The sequence below is a fragment of the Xenopus tropicalis genome, chromosome 7, assembly GCF_000004195.4.
Source record: "Xenopus tropicalis strain Nigerian chromosome 7, UCB_Xtro_10.0, whole genome shotgun sequence".
In the NCBI taxonomy this organism is placed as follows: Eukaryota; Metazoa; Chordata; class Amphibia; order Anura; family Pipidae; genus Xenopus; species Xenopus tropicalis.
The window spans coordinates 9,691,082-9,707,669 of record NC_030683.2 but is presented as its reverse complement, the minus strand read 5'-3'; the positions used below and the strand labels follow the sequence as shown (position 1 = coordinate 9,707,669).

The window sequence follows — 16,588 nt, the reverse complement described above, 5'->3', positions numbered from 1 at the left end:
GTGTCTCTACTACATAGTGAGAACCACATATCATTGTATAAGAAAAGCTCAGGGAATGTGCCACTGTGGTTTCTTAAACTTGCTTATAACTTATTCTGAAATAATTCTATATAAGATATTTCATTAGGGAGGGACTAGAACATTTTGGGAGGGCAGTGGGTGTATAACTCAAGCAATGGGTAGGGCTGGGATAAGGTGACAGAAAAAGGCTGGTAGTGTAACTCCAGCAGTGGGAGGGACGGGGCATTGTGATGGCAGCTTACAGGCTGAGGGTTGAAGAGCCTTGAGCAATGAGAAACTGGATCAGAAATGACAATACTCTTGGGAGAGAGTACGTTGGAGGATAAGAAATAGAGCCTTTAGCTCAAGAAGTGGCCATAAAAGTGGCCATAGATGGACCAACAAGGGCAGATGACCTGACCATCCTTGTCAGCAGCTTATTTGCTCATGCAAGGAGCCACAGCAATGGCATCCCCAGCTCATATGTACAGGAGGCTGGATCTGATATCACTTGGGAAGGATTAGAAATATTGAATACCTGAAGACCACATTGGGCTGTGGATGTGGCCCACTCCTGATGGACCTGCACACACTACCTGTGTGATCTGATCCTTTACTTGGGGGCAGGGTGGTAGGGTTTTTGACATAAAGAGAGAGGCCTCTCTGGGGGTGATTTCCATGAGATTTTTAGCCATGCCCCTGCAGTGCCGCAACCAGACCCATACCTGCATCAGCATATAATCTAGAAGACTCTTTGGAGATCAACAATTATAAAGCAAGACAAAATAAGAAGGGTCACTGAAATACTTATATCTGTCAACTATATAAACACAAGTCATGATTTTGTTCCACCAAACATTCCTGATCTTATTAAGACAATTTAGGCCGCACCACTAATCAACTCCAGCTGCTCCCATGACCCGGGCTGTGACAGACGGGGAGATTATCTCCCCAAAATGACATCCCACCGGTGAGAATGTATATCGCCGGTGAGATGGCATACACGGCGCAGCGATTTGCCAATCCCCGAAGTTGCCTTGAGAGGAAACTTCAGCGATTTTGGCGGCGCATATGCCATCCCACTGGCGATTTACATTCTCGCCGTTGGGATGCCATTTCGGGGAGATTAGTTGCCCGCAAAGAGGGAGATTTTTTAGAGTCTTCTAGATTATATGCCGATGCAGGAATGGGTCTGGTTGTGGCATTGCAGGGGCATGGCTAAAAACCTCATTGAAATCACCCCCAGAGTGGAAATCACCTCCAGAGTGTTCTAATCTCCCATGTTGCGGGCTTACACGGGCCGATTGTAGCTGCCCGTTGGACCTATTCGGCAGCTTATCGGCCCATGTAGGGGCAGGAACGAGGGGCATTCCCGACCGATATCTGGCCTGAAATTGGCCAGATATCGATCGGGCAGGTTAAAAGATTTAGTCGGATCGGGGACCACATTGGCTCGTTGATGCGGTCCCTGAACCGATTGCCCAATTGCCGCCAAACAATCAAATTAGCCTACATTTTCCCTGATATTGCCCACCCGTAGGTGGGGATATCGGGAGTAAGATCCGCTCGCTTGACGACATCGCCAAGCGAGCGGCTCTTCACGTGTATGGGCACCTTAATCTCCCCGTCTGTCACAGCCCTAAAGGAGGCCATACACGCCCAGCGAGCGGATCTTATCCTGATATGCCCACCTACGGGTGGGTGATATCGGGCTAATTCGGTCGTTTGGCCCTGGGGCCAAGCGATCAAATTGGAACAGCAAGTAAAGGCGTCTGTCGGTTCAGGGACCACATCAATGAGCCAATGCGGTGCCCAATCCGACAAATTTCAAACCTGCCCAGTCGAGATATGGCTGATTTCAGGCCAGATGTTGGTCGGGCAGGCCCGTCGTTAGTGCCCATACATGAGCCGATAAGCTGCGTAATTGGTCTAACGGACCAATATCGGCAGCTAGGGTTTTTAGGCTCCCCACTTTTCAGGTTTCAGCTAAATACTGATAATTATGAGACACGTATTTGCTTGTACTGATTACATTTTCCTATTACACTTGGAACATGACTTGCCCTTTCACTTGAGCATCAAGGCATTTCTGGCTTTGCAGAGCAGGAGGAGTGAGTAGGCTGATGCCAGTAAGTGCGCACAAAAGGTGAACATAAAATCTATACTGGGATGTGGTGACTCACGGGGAGTCAGAAGGAGACATGGATTCTTGTAATGACTGGAGTTTCCATATTTAGAAGGAAAACATCAGCCGGTGTCAGAAAGGGTCTCCATGAAACCCTACGGCCCAGGTTCCTACCCCTGTAAAATGCAATGCAGTGGGAGAAAAACACAAACGCAATATCTGAAGCACATTTCAATGTTGTACGATATCCATGTATTCATCATTCCCCCATTATCAAGCACATTAGCTCTTTGGCTTTACTGGCTCCATTAAATATAAGTGAAGGCAATAATAAGCCGTAATGGTGATATCAATCATAGGTAAGCACTAGAAGCTGCAGGTTCCCCCTGGGCAAAGCACATGCTGTCCCTAAAAAACATTTCTTTTATGTATAAAAAAAACTGTATTTCAACCCCTCCCCCCCCAGCTAGGTTATATTAATAATATATACATTGTTATAGTGTGTGAGTAATTATAGATATATACATTGCACATATGGATAATGCCCATTTATAGCCAGAAATGAATAATTAAAATCCATTACTGTTGTGTGGATAATGGTATATCTGTCATTCCCAGTACAGGCAAAGAACTGGGGGGGGTTTCCTTTAAAGTGAAATAATAGCTAAGCTACAATTTGCTGCTATAGAAACAGTATTTAGAAACATTTGTCCACCCAAACCCACCCCCTTATACACATACATCCATGAACAGATAGCACATACATTCTTATATATTCATATAAATATTTCAGCCAGGGTATTGGCCGGCTGGCACATCCCTTTGTTATAAAAGATAAGGTAAAACTACTACCAAGTAATGCTGATTGGCTGCTGGGGGTGAGGGGGGGGGGTATCACTCCAACTTGCAGCGCAGCAGTAAAGTGTGCCTGTGTCTGAGCTTTCAGAAGGAGCCAGCGCTACACATTAGAACTGCTTTCAGCTAACCTATAGTTTCTCCTACTCCCATGTAACTGGAGGAGTCCCAAGCCGGACTTGGGTTTCTTACTATTGAGTGCTATTCTGATACCTACTGGGAGCTGCTGTCTTACTCCCTTCCCATTGTTCTGCTGATCGGCTGCTGGGGGTGAGGGGGGGATATCACTCCAACTTGCAGCGCAGCAGTAAAGTGTGCCTGAGTCTGAGCTTTCAGCAGGAGCCGCCTACACATTAGAACTGCTTTCAGCTAACCTATTGTTTCTCCTACTCCCATGTAACTGGAGGAGTCCCAAGCCGGACTTGGATTTCTTACTATTGAGTGCTATTCTGATACCTACTTGGAGCTGCTATCTTGCTCCCTTCCCATTGTTCTGCTGACCGGCTGCTGGGGGGGAGGGGGGATATCACTCCAACCTGCAGCGCAGCAGTAAAGTGTGAGTGAAGTTTATCAGAGCACAGGTCACATGGCTGTGGCACCCTGGGAAATGAAGAATATGGCTAGCCCCATGGGAAAAACATGTTACAATGCAGGATTCTGCTGGAGAAGCTCTATTAACTGATGGGTTTTTGTGATCAACTTACATTTTATAATACAATTATCCGAATCCAACACCTCTAAGATACCCCTTATGGTATCTCTCTGTACAGCCTATGAGCAAACTTAGGGGGCTGTTCCTGCTGTACTGTTCTTGTTACAAGGGAATACTAATGGTATTGTTTTATGGTACTGAATATCTAGAATTATTAATGGCAAAACTTATGAAGTTGTTCTGGTTATGGAGAATTCCATTTATTTGTCTTTCTACATAGTGATGTTGCCTGGATTATTGAGCATTGTCCCTAACTGCCTTCTTGTTAATAGAAGAGATATGAGGTTATAATGTAACCCAATAATGTTACAGCCCCCTCAGTTGGAAACCTATGAGCAGGGAAATACCCTGCAAATGAAAGACTGGGGGTCCCCAGAGAGGGGAATATTTCAGCTACTTGTCATGACTGTAAAACAATACAATGCGGGTTTAGCACAAGGGACTGTATAGGAAGGCAGAAATCCAGCAGATAATGAGCTGTAAGAACATAAGTAATCCAACCCGCCCGGGCCCATTTGGGCCTGTACAGCAAGTTTAAGAAATCGATGTTGACAATTCAGTTCGGTGGCAGTGTTGTTATTGAGTACTGACATTAGTGGGGGTGCTAATGAGGCTCGGAGTGTGAGACGATTGTCTCGTAAAGTCTGTTATAATTGTTATGGATGTATTATCCATATTATTCAGGCAGTTCTTCTTAACAAAGAGACATTCAATTTGTCTATAACTGTCAGCTAAATGTAATAGGGGGCTGCAGGGTGGGCCCACAACAGTATCCATTGTTCCACCTACAGTGTGTCTTCCCTAATCACTTCCCCCTACATAGCAGCTCTGCAGTATCCGTATAGCCATATACATACATATATATATATATATATACACTAAAGCAGAAATAGGAGGCGACATGACATATAGGCATCAGCCAGAAACCCAGAATGTCAGCCATTGTCTCAGCGGCATTTGAAATATCTGCCACGGCTCATTAAATTCCTTCAGCAGTCACCTCGGCACTACAAAGCACATCATTGTGCCCCCCAACACTCATCTCTCGCGGGGCCTACATTTATATCCGCGCTTCTTGCCTGTGATTGTTCAGGCATTTAAAGTTGAAACAGAGGGAATTTTAACTGGACAGGTAACGGGCGGCGCGCAGAAAGGATAAAACGGTGTATTTTGTGCCGGCAGAAATTCTCTTTATTGCTCAGGGATGCAGAAGCACTTTTGAAGGAGGCAGTTGCCATAGTTGCATTTGCAGATGCCTTGAGCGATGGAGGATCAGTAAGGAAGTCACCGAAGTGGCAACGGGCTATAACCAAGGGGTAGGTGGGTTTGGCGTGTGGTACAGACCGTGACTCAGTAAATGAGACATTCAGGCTTCTGCCTTGTGAATGTGTCATTATGAACAGAAAGGTGAACTTATAGGCAGAATATTGACTATGGTCTGGGATTAAAAAAAAAGAAAATACTCTATTTTATGTCAAATGGTTATAGGCATATATAGTCAGGGGGTCCCTATTATTAGTCCACTGGCTACCTGGGCCCCTGGGTATTGGGCCCTACCAGCAAGGAAAATGGAGCCCCAAGGGGAAAAAAGGCCCTTGTGTATATGGCATAACACTCCTAGTCCACCAAGTCACTTCCGTTTTGTGGCCCATGAATCAGGTTTTGTTGAGCATGGGGCCCCCCCTTCACCGCTGGGCCCCTTACTGCAGTACTGCCTGTGCCCCCAATGGCATCACTGTGCCTTGTGAATGTGTCATTGTGAACAGAAAGGTGAATTTATAGGCAGAATATTGACTATGGTCTGGGATTAAAAAAAAAAAAATACCGGTACTCTATTTTATGTCAAATGGTATAACCATTTGACATAAAATAGAGTATTTTCTTTTTTTTTTAATATATAGTCAGGAGGTCCCTATTATTAGTTCACTGGCTACCTGGGCCCCCTGGGTATTGGGTCCTACCAACAGGTAAAAGGGAGCCCCAAGGGGAAAAAGTCCCTCGTATATATGGCATAACACTTCTGATCCACCCAGTCACTTCACTTTTGAAGCATGAGCATGGGGCCCCCCTTCACCACTGGGCCCCTTACTGCAGTACTGCCTGTGCCCCCAATGGCATCACTGTCTGTACCCCCTGCTGGCATCACTATTTATGTGCCTTAGTTTTCTTGCACTTTTATCCAGGGTCTAAATAAATGACCTCTATTCACACCCCTTACCCACATTTTTGCCACCCCCCCATAGGTACAGGCAGTGATGCCAATAGGGGGTACAGGTAGTACAGCAGTAAGGGACCCAGTGGCAGAGGGGGGCCCCATGTTTGAAAAACCTCGTGGACTGCAAAAGTGGAGCGACTGGCTGGATCAGGAGTCTTACGCCTACATGGTTTTATCTTTATTGGGGCCCCATTTTGTTGGCAGGGCCCCCGATAGCCAGTGGACTAATAATTGAGACCCCCAGGGAGAGGGCCCTTCGAAATGAGTGGTATGGGGCTGCATGATTAGTGTTGGAGGCACTACAGATTGCCCCCATATGCGCAAGTGATGGGACATATAGGGACATATAGGGGGCAGCAGGGTGAATACAATGTCCCTCCCCCCATGACGTAGGCAGCACAGTATTCATCTGGGGCAAACAGGTCTCTGTGCTCCATTTTGTGTAGCTGGTCATGTTGTGTATAAAGCTGCTACTAATTTGATTGGGTAATGGGCTCAAATAGGTAGAAATACAGGCTGTGGGTCAGGAAGCAGGTCAGGCACAGGAAGCCTAATAGCAATACAGGGGGGCAATGGGGAAATAAAATATGAATTACAAGGATAAAGAGCATAACTGCAAGAGCCAGACATAGTGGGCAATACCTTCCCTGGGGGTGTATCCAGGGTAACATGGGTGGGGTTTAACCAGAATGGCACATTTTCCCTGTACCCAGAAATAAGCAGTACTGTCTGTACCTGAAGTCTGCGCAGGCTCATAACAGGAATCAGGAACTCACTGTGCAGGGGGAGGGGCATGGCAAGGTGGGCGGGACTATCCTGGCTCTGGGCTGAGAGGAGTGTTTCCTGTCAGATTGAGTTTCAAGGTGTCAGCTCCCCATATTTCATTGGGAATTACCTGATTTAGACTGCCTCCCATCTCCTTATGTCATTCTCCCAGGGTTTACAAATCAGTCTCTGACAAATCCAATGGCACAGGCACAGCAATACATATATACACGGAGCAATCAGTAACATAAATACCCTTGGCTGGCAGGGTTGCCACCTGGCCTGTATTTAATTAGCCTAGCTGGTAAAACACCTGCCGGGGCTGAGGCTGGCATTACGAATGTACCTGTAAATTTGCAATACCCTGACCTGCCCCCGATCCTTCCCAAAACCACCCCAATCTGCCTACATGTTACCTTATGCATTCCAGCCCTGATATATGGCTCTTAAGAGGCTCTGCGTTTATGATGCTGTGGGTTTTGGGTGGCATTATACAAGAATCAGCCCCCCCCCCCCCTGTACTTAGTCTGCTATGTGTTCTCTGGGGGGGCTTCATACATGGAACAAGATCTGTGGGTTACTGAGAAGCTGGCACTGCATTTATTTTTCCATAGATGCTTTTCATTCAGAGATGATATAAAACAAACAACATTGCTTTAATTAGCATTATCAAACTACAAAAGGTCCCAAGTCTTGGAAAAAGTAGAAAAGAATGGGGCCTAGTTGTTAGAGTAGGCAAGATGGCAACAGTAAGACAAGATGGTGTCAGTAACGCTTGAGGGTGAAGACACACAGAGCTACTAGTAGCAGCTACTTTTCCAAGGCTACTAAACACCAGAAAATACCCTGCCATAGACAATAATGAGAATTGCCTCTAAACACGTAGAGATAATTATCAGTAAATGATCAACATTGTCTATTTTAGTAGCCATGACAAGTAGCTGCTACTAGTAGCTCTGTGTGTCTTCACCCTTAGGGCTCTGGTACACGGGGAGATTAGTCGCCCGCGGCAAAACTCCCTGCTCGCGGGCGACTAATCTCCCCGAGTTGCCTTCCCCCTGCCATCCCACCGGCGAACATGTAAGTCGCCGGCGGGATGGCAGACGCGGCGGGGCGATTTCGGGAAATCGCCGAAAAAGCCTCTAGAGTCTTTTTCGGCGATTCGGGGAGATTAGTCGCCCGCGAGCAGGGAGTTTTGCCGCGGGCGACTAATCTCCCCGTGTACCAGAGCCCTTATACCTGTTTGCACATCCCATTTTTGCTGTTGTTGAAGCACAAGTTTCAGTACCAGACTGGGAGGTACTGGGAATAGCCGAGGGACTGTGGGTTGAATAGCCGAGGGACTATGGGTTGAATAGCCGAGGGACTATGGGTTGAATAGCCGAGGGACTATGGGTTGAATAGCCAAGGGACTGTGGGTTGAATAGCCCTACTTTATAAAAATAAGGAGAACCAGTAAAGTCTGTTTTGCCCTGGTACCTTGCCATCACTAAATATGGCTGTGATGGCGGCACAGCTGCACCCTTAAAGGCACAGAGCACATATTGACCTTTGGCACTAGATGCAGAAATACCCCTTACCTCCTTACCGTTGCTGTGGCATGGGCAGACTGTACCATTCAGCAAATGGCATATGGCAACCCTTTGTAGGCAACTGCTTTTTCCTTTTGCAAATCAGAAGAAAAGACCCGAAGCACATGGCATACACTGAGCAATGGTAATGGAGTCCCCCTACCTGAATTCTTGGTCACATGTCATTCTGTGTTGCAGGTGGTGAGCTTCGTCAGTTTGCGGTATGACAGCACCCCGCCATGGATGGTGCTGTGTGTGCTGTGGTGCTCCATGGCACAGACCCTTCTCCTCCCATCCTTCATCTGGTCCTGTGCCCGATATCGAGCAGATCTACGCACCGTGTGGGAACACTGCGCCTCCATGCTGTCTGACAGTGGCGCGGATGAGGGTGAGAGAAATGTAGAGGGTTGAAGGGAAGGATATGGGAATACGAAATAACTGCAATTGTTAGTTGAACTACAACATCTTAATTCCTTGGCCAGACTTTGCCTGGGATGGGTATCTGAGGTTCATAACTGCTTAGTGCTATGTGTAATATTTTAAAGGGGCTGTTTACCTTGGGGTTAACTTTTTGTATGTTATAGAATGGTCAATTCTTAGCAAATTTTCAATTCGTCATTTTTTATTTGTTATGCTTTTTGAGTTATTTGCCTTCCTCCATTCCAGCTTTCAAATGGGGGTCACTGACCCCGGCAGCCAAAAAACTATTGCTCTGTGAGGCTACATTTGTATTGTTACTTTTTATTACTCTATTTATATTCCTGTCTCTCTTTCAAACCACTGCCTGGTTGCTAGGTTAAATCAAACCATAGCAACCAGTTTGCTGCTGAAATTTCACACTGGAGAGCTGCTGGGCAAAAAGCTGAATAACTCAAAACCCACAAATAACAAAAAATGACAACGACCTGAAACCCTGGATCAGTTTTGGGAATTATGAACCACTTAGGGCGATCCATTTAATATCTTTGATTCTTCAGTCAAGAAACTGATCTTGTGTGACCAAATGTATGCACAGATGAATTATATTTTTTAGCTTGCTTCCCCTGACTGTCCTCTTTTACCTCCACCCCACCACCTCTGACCCCATCTCAATTACACCTCGTGTTTCTTCGCTGCACCCCCTTTGGCTTCGGCTTTCTCTCGCCCCACATTGCTTGCCCCCATTTGTTCCAATCTCCTGTCACAGACAGTGGTCGGGATGACTTTGCAGACGGCCGCCTGTGTGAAGTTCGCTTTGATTCCAATGGAGCAGCTATTAAGAGACCCCCACACTATCTGGGGGGAGACCTGAGAGATGGAAAGTATCTGCCAGTCAGACATGTCCTGCTACCTACAGACCGTGGGCAGTACCTCCAAGTGCACCGACACCAGGTAAGATCCAAGTAACCAGTAAGTCACAGTGTTCTTATACTTGTAATATAGTTATTACATCTAAACATAAATATAATACATATAATTATTCTTATCATATACCTGTATTAATGGTGCGTACCTGTGTCATCTGTTAGACTTAATGTGGCATAAAATTGTGTTATATAAGAATCATGTCCCACCTACCTTAATATAAAAAGTTATTTACAAGCAACTTCTACCTCCCTTACCTGTATAACTCAGCCTGCAGCCTTGTGCCTTTATATGGGCACAGAACCCCTCAGTGACTGCTAATATCCTTATCATTTACAGTAGGGGGTACATTATCCCTTATAATACATGAGTGATACTCAGAGTTCCCTGTATAACTCAGCCTGCAGCCTTGTGCCTTTATATGGGCACAGAACCCCTCAGTGACTGCTAATATCCTTATCATTTACAGTAGGGGGTACATTATCCCTTATAATACATGAGTGATACTCAGAGTTCCCTGTATAACTCAGCCTGCAGCCTTGTGCCTTTATATGGGCACAGAACCCCTCAGTGACTGCTAATATCCTTATCATTTACAGTAGGGGGTACATTATCCCTTATAATACATGAGTGATACTCAGAGTTCCCTGTATAACTCAGCCTGCAGCCTTGTGCCTTTATATGGGCACAGAGCCCCTCAGTGACTGCTAATATCCTTATCATTTACAGTAGGGGGTACATTATCCCTTATAATACATGAGTGATACTCAGAGTTCCCTGTATAACTCAGCCTGCAGCCTTGTGCCTTTATATGGGCACAGAGCCCCTCAGTGACTGCTAATATCCTTATCATTTACAGTAGGGGGTACATTATCCCTTATAATACATGAGTGATACTCAGAGTTCCCTGTATAACTCAGCCTGCAGCCTTGTGCCTTTATATGGGGGGCACAGAACCCCTCAGTGACTGCTAATATCCTTATCATTTACAGTAGGGGGTACATTATCCCTTATAATACATGAGTGATACTCAGAGTTCCCTGTATAACTCAGCCTGCAGCCTTGTGCCTTTATATGGTCACAGAATCCCTCAATGACTTCTGATATCCTTATCATTTACAGTAGGGGGTATAACTCAGCTGTGGCCTTGTGGCAAGATGGCTGCTGGATTTCTCAGTTGGTACAGCAACCCTACAATGAATTATGGTTCTATTGTAAAAGAGAGTTTAACTCTCTTTTAGAGGCAGCCAATGCAGAATTTCTCATTGTCCTACCCAGTACATGCACATTACTAGCCATAATTAACTAGCCATCAGCTAAACCCAAAGCCAAGGCAAGGGACACTCCTGTCTGCTCTTATTTCCCCACTGGCGCTAAAAGCCACTGGGCACCCAGCTGTGACCGTTAGTTATCAATGTGAATAATGAGCGAAATCCAACATCGATCTTATAGGCGCAGAGTAGCCTGAGGGCAAACTCAAATGCCAGATTAAAGGGAAAGCCAGAACAGCGATAAAATGTGTAAGGATAAAAAAGCCACATTACAGAGGGGTTCAGGATAAATCAGCTGTAGGTTTGGAACGTAGGAGACAAATGGAGACAAAGGGGACGTCATTAGTGAGACCCGAGAGATGGAACAGAAACGTCAGAGGTGAACGTGTTCCTCTAAATCAATACGCGGGCCCTGACAAACAGCGGGTTTAATTCAAAGTCCAATCATTTGTTTGATCGGTGCCTACAGATGTTACGTGGCCCTGTCAGCAGCAAAGCAGGGGCGTGATGGATGTGGGCAGGCAATGCATGGGGAGGGGGGGGGCAGATACAAATCTCAAGTTGCTGAAGCAGGTTGTAGATGGGAAAATAGTCCGGGAATATAAGAAATAAGCATTACTCATGTAAAGGCTAGCAGAAGCAGCCTTGCAGTTAGTCTATTGAATTATTTCCTTCCTGTAAGAATGTTCAGATACAGTCAGAAAGCTGATTGACCGTATGGCATTCATTGTATCCTATTCAGCCCTTTTTATATGCATCTTCCATAATGATGCTAAAAAGCACTGCATAGTTGCAAGGGTCTATGACCCCTAGCAACCGGACAGTAAGTTTAATCTAAAACTCAAAATCCAGAGGTTAATAGAAAAACCTTAAAAGCCAATGTATCTTTATTTTCTAATTAATCCTTTACCTTGAGTTTAATCATTAGATTTAAAAATACAAAAGTCAAATATATTCCTTTTTGTTTCACAACCCCCCCTACCCCAGAATAAAACCATCTTGGCTAGCTAAAAGTTTCCATCCGACCAGAAGGGGGCGCTGCATGCCAGACTGGGCTCTAACAGAACTCTTCATTACAGGAACAGCCTCTACAGAGAGACACTACAAAACCATGTGTGAAGAGGTATTCCCCTGTATATAAGCACAATTCAGCAGCAATTCATTTGAGGTCTCATTCAGGCCCTGCCCCCCTGCCTGACAATAGGAAGGAGAGCAGCTCAGGAACAGGAAGTAGCTTTGAACCAGATTCAGTACGTAGTCATACACAACACAACCAAAACCATATCAAAGGGTTTATAAATCTTTAAATTAAGTGAGAGGGAAGGGGGGGGAGATTGGGTTTAGTTACCTAGAGGTACTTAGTGAAGGTAATGCAAATAGGCCCAATCCAGACCTGGACTGACAATAGGAAGGAGAGCAGTCCTGGAACAGGAAGTAGCTTTGAACCAGATCAAGTATGTGGTCATGCAGATGGAGTAATGCAAATGGACCCAATCCAAAGCCTGGCAATCTGTGGATTGTAGCCAGAGGAGCTACTGTAAGATGCCATAGACCAGGGGGCTCAAACTCAATTTACCTGGGGGCCGCAGGAGGCAAAGTCAGGATGAGGCTGGGCCGCATAAGGGATTTCACAAAAAAAAAGTCCATGAATGCTTGCATTATCCCTTGAATTGCAATAAAAATTGCGATCCATTCATTGCTTTTGCGAAGGCGTTGATGCGGGCCACAAAATATTGTACTGAGGGCCGCAAATGGCCCACGGGCCGCGAGTTTGAGACCCCTGCCATAGACAGTCATTGTTTATTGGGCCGATGGGGGGGCTGTTTGGGCTTCTGTAACTCCCATACAGCAGATTCCATGATTGTTGGGAGCCCATGAAGGACAAACATAAGTATTATAATACAGACAGCCCCTGACATTACCTGGGCCCAATTTTTTATTTTGAAATATATTTTAAATGTACCTTTACCTTTAAACCAGTAATGATACAGTGCTGCAATGTACAATACAATCTGAAGAAAGCGGCTGCCTGAGGTAATATACTGTATATATGTCTTCTGGCAGAATTCAGTCCAAAGGTGACTAAAAATTGCTAAAATCCACGCCAATCAGTCATTGTATTTATAGATATATATCTATCTATATAGATGTATTTTGTGAGGGCCCCCGGCCCCTGTAGCGCCGTATTATTTCTGCAGCTGAATAGATTCCCTATCCGCTCCCTGTATTCTTTTATCTCCCGTACGCAGGCTTTGATGTGAGACGTCAGTGCATCATAAAGGGATGTCAAGTGGCGGATAATAACAGCTATAATTTTGCCTAAATCCGAGGCGCATTCGCTTCCCGGCGTCTCTCGGAGCGGCGCGCCGTTCCCCTTTCTGCCTATACTTATCATTTTGTACTTAGCATTCTCTTTGCTGTTTTTGTTACTTTGCCAAGCCGCACACGTCGGGAGGAAAACAGCACCTTTTTCTGTATCGCTCCGAGCGAGGCCTTCGGGTTTCCATAGCGAAAAAATAGATTGTCGCAGCGGTGGCGGGTTTGTGTGGGATGATGGGGAGCGGAGACAGGGGCCGAAAATAACCCGCAGCAGGCCGGGAAAAAAGGACATTGCTGTTAGAATGGCAAGGGTTAATTAATTGCTTGATATCATGATAATCACTAATTGTCCAAATGTAGGCGGAATTAAAAAATGTAATTATGTTACAATATTATTCCTTTAAAGGGTAACTATCGCAAAAAGTAAAATTTAATATAAGCTTCATACTGATCTACGAAACTTCCAATATACAGGTATGGGATCCCTTATCCGGAAACCCCTTATCCAGAAAGTTCCGAATTACGGAAAGGCCATCTCCCATAGACTCCATTATAAGCAAATAATTCTTATTTTTAAAAATCATTCCTTTCTCTCTGTAATAATAAAACAGTACCTGTACTTGATCCCAACTAAGATATAATTACCCCTTATTGGGGCAGAACAGCCCTATTGGGTTTATTTAATGGTTAAATGATTCCCTTTTCTCTGTAATAATAAAACAGTACCTGTACTTGATCCCAACTAAGATATAATTACCCCTTATTGGGGGCAGAACAGCCCTATTGGGTTTATTTAATGGTTAAATGATTCCCCTTTCTCAGTAATAATAAAACAGTACCTGTACTTGGTCCCAACTAAGATATAATTACCCCTTATTGGGGCAGAACAGCCCTATTGGGTTTATTTAATGGTTAAATGATTCCCCTTTCTCAGTACCTGTACTTGATCCCAACTAAGATATAATTACCCCTTATTGAGGCAGAACAGTCCTATTGGGTTTATTTAATGGTTAAATGATTCCCCTTTCTCAGTAATAATAAAACAGTACCTGTACTTGATCCCAACTAAGATATAATTACCCCTTATTGGGGCAGAACAGCCCTATTGGGTTTATTTAATGGTTAAATGATTCCCCTTTCTCAGTAATAATAAAACAGTACCTGTACTTGATCCCAACTAAGATATAATTACCCCTTATTGGGGCAGAACAGTCCTATTGGGTTTATTTAATGGTTAAATGATTCCCTTTTCTCTGTAATAATAAAACAGTACCTGTACTTGATCCCAACTAAGATATAATTACCCCTTATTGGGGCAGAACAGCCCTATTGGGTTTATTTAATGGTTAAATGATTCCCTTTTCTCTGTAATAATAAAACAGTACCTGTACTTGATCCCAACTAAGATATAATTACCCCTTATTGGGGGCAGAACAGCCCTATTGGGTTTATTTAATGGTTAAATGATTCCCTTTCTCAGTAATAATAAAACAGTACCTGTACTTGATCCCAACTAAGATATAATTACCCCTTATTGGGGCAGAACAGTCCTATTGGGTTTATTTAATGGTTAAATGATTCCCTTTCTCAGTAATAATAAAACAGTACCTGTACTTGATCCCAACTAAGATATAATTACCCCTTATTGGGGGCAGAACAGCCCTATTGGGTTTATTTAATGGTTAAATGATTCCCTTTTCTCAGTAATAATAAAACAGTACCTGTACTTGATCCCAACTAAGATATAATTACCCCTTATTGGGGCAGAACAGCCCTATTGGGTTTATTTCATGGTTAAATGATTCCCTTTTCTCTGTAATAATAAAACAGTACCTGTACTTGATCCCAACTAAGATATAAGTTGGTTTACACAATATACGCTGTTCGGGGGTATAGTTTCCTTTAAAAGAGAGAGCTCTAATACATCTTCTAGGCAAGAGGAGCCCCCCCAATGGCTGTATTAGACGTAACTGTCAATCAAATTCAGCCTTCCGAGTCGTGCATGAAGACAGCATAAAGAGAAACAGATTGTTGAATCGGAAATAGTGAATATTAACTTGATTATTTCAGAAACGGATATAATTTTCAATTGATTATATTTAGAAAATGTCTTTTTTCAGCACGATGGAGCTTTTATTACATTTTCATGATACTTACCCCTTTCCGTTAATGAGGAGGAGAGTCTGTATTACACTATATCATCCCCAACCAGCAGATAGTGATGTAGAAATGAGCTAGATTTAGCCACTCTGCCAGTATTTTGCCAATCAGTGCAGGTGCAGAGCACTAAGGGCCACAAAATCTCAGCCCATAGGGCCCCTATACACAAAGCATTTATGCCTTGCCGTGTACTAAGAAGGACCTGTATTTAATACCAGTCATAATCTCCTGGCCCTGGCTTTGCATCCTGAATGACACCCAAGCTAGGTATATTATATATCTACATATATTTATATATTTACAAAACTATGAAGGGCTCAGAGCAGGCGGGGAGCACTAAGGGCCACAAAATCGCAGCCCATAGGGCCCCTATACACAAAGCATTTATGCCTTGCCATGTACAGAGCCAGCACTAAGAAGGACCTGTATTTAATACCAGTCATAAGCCCCTGCCCCTGGCTGTGCATCCTGAATGCCACCCAAGCTAGGGGCACTAGAGGGGGCACCCATGCACCATTGCAATGAGCAACTTGTGTGCCATTCTGAGAATGTGAATTGCTTCTATGGGCACTAAAAGCAAATTATAGGGGCATTGTGCCCCATTTGTCAATGCCCTACTGTTATCACCCGGACCTACTGCTGCCATCTTGTTCCGCTGCTTCTCATATCCCTAATATTTCTACAAACTGCTACTATTTACACCCGCCCATGTCTGTTTGGGCTCCCAGTGCTGTATTTGTAAATAAGATTATTGGCATCCCATTTGACCAATGACTTGCTGTCTTCTGAATTTCTGTTGCTCGGCCGCTGAAGACAGATTGATATTCCGCACTAATGTGGCTTTCCTGCTTTTAGCTTTCAGCGATGCCCTTAAATGAGAAGCTTTTCATAAAGATTCATTTCCGTCCCGGGCTCTTTAATCACAACCTTCAGAAAGGCTCACAGCATGCAATCCGCTTTTTTTCTAAAGGAAAATCAATGGCTTTATCAGCACGCTCGCAATGAGATCCCTTTCATTCTGGATGGCACTACTCCATCATTTAATAGGATCCAAACACAGACGCCTTAAGCCTAGATCTAGGGTTTGATTTGAAATTGGACTTGAAGCACCTACAGGTCTACAGCTCCCTGTACCGCCTTCAAATGGATGAATCTGTTCTTCTGGAGCACAAGGAGCTCCGAGGGTTCCTATCAGTACAATCCTTATTGTTCTGGAGAAAACACATTTCATTAAAAATTAAAATAACCTTT

At 44.4% G+C, this 16,588-nt stretch overlaps 1 protein-coding gene across 1 annotated transcript in view; it reads left to right on the top strand.

Annotated features, from left to right (window-relative positions):
- The window catches only part of gpr162 (G protein-coupled receptor 162), a 42,339-nt gene that overhangs the window by 22,006 nt on the left and 3,745 nt on the right, over window positions 1-16,588 (top strand). The window contains exons 3-4 of the mRNA XM_002941682.5: window positions 8,442-8,631; window positions 9,430-9,614. Coding sequence (XP_002941728.1) covers window positions 8,442-8,631; window positions 9,430-9,614 — 375 coding nt within the window. The remainder of the gene's footprint in view (window positions 1-8,441; window positions 8,632-9,429; window positions 9,615-16,588) is intronic.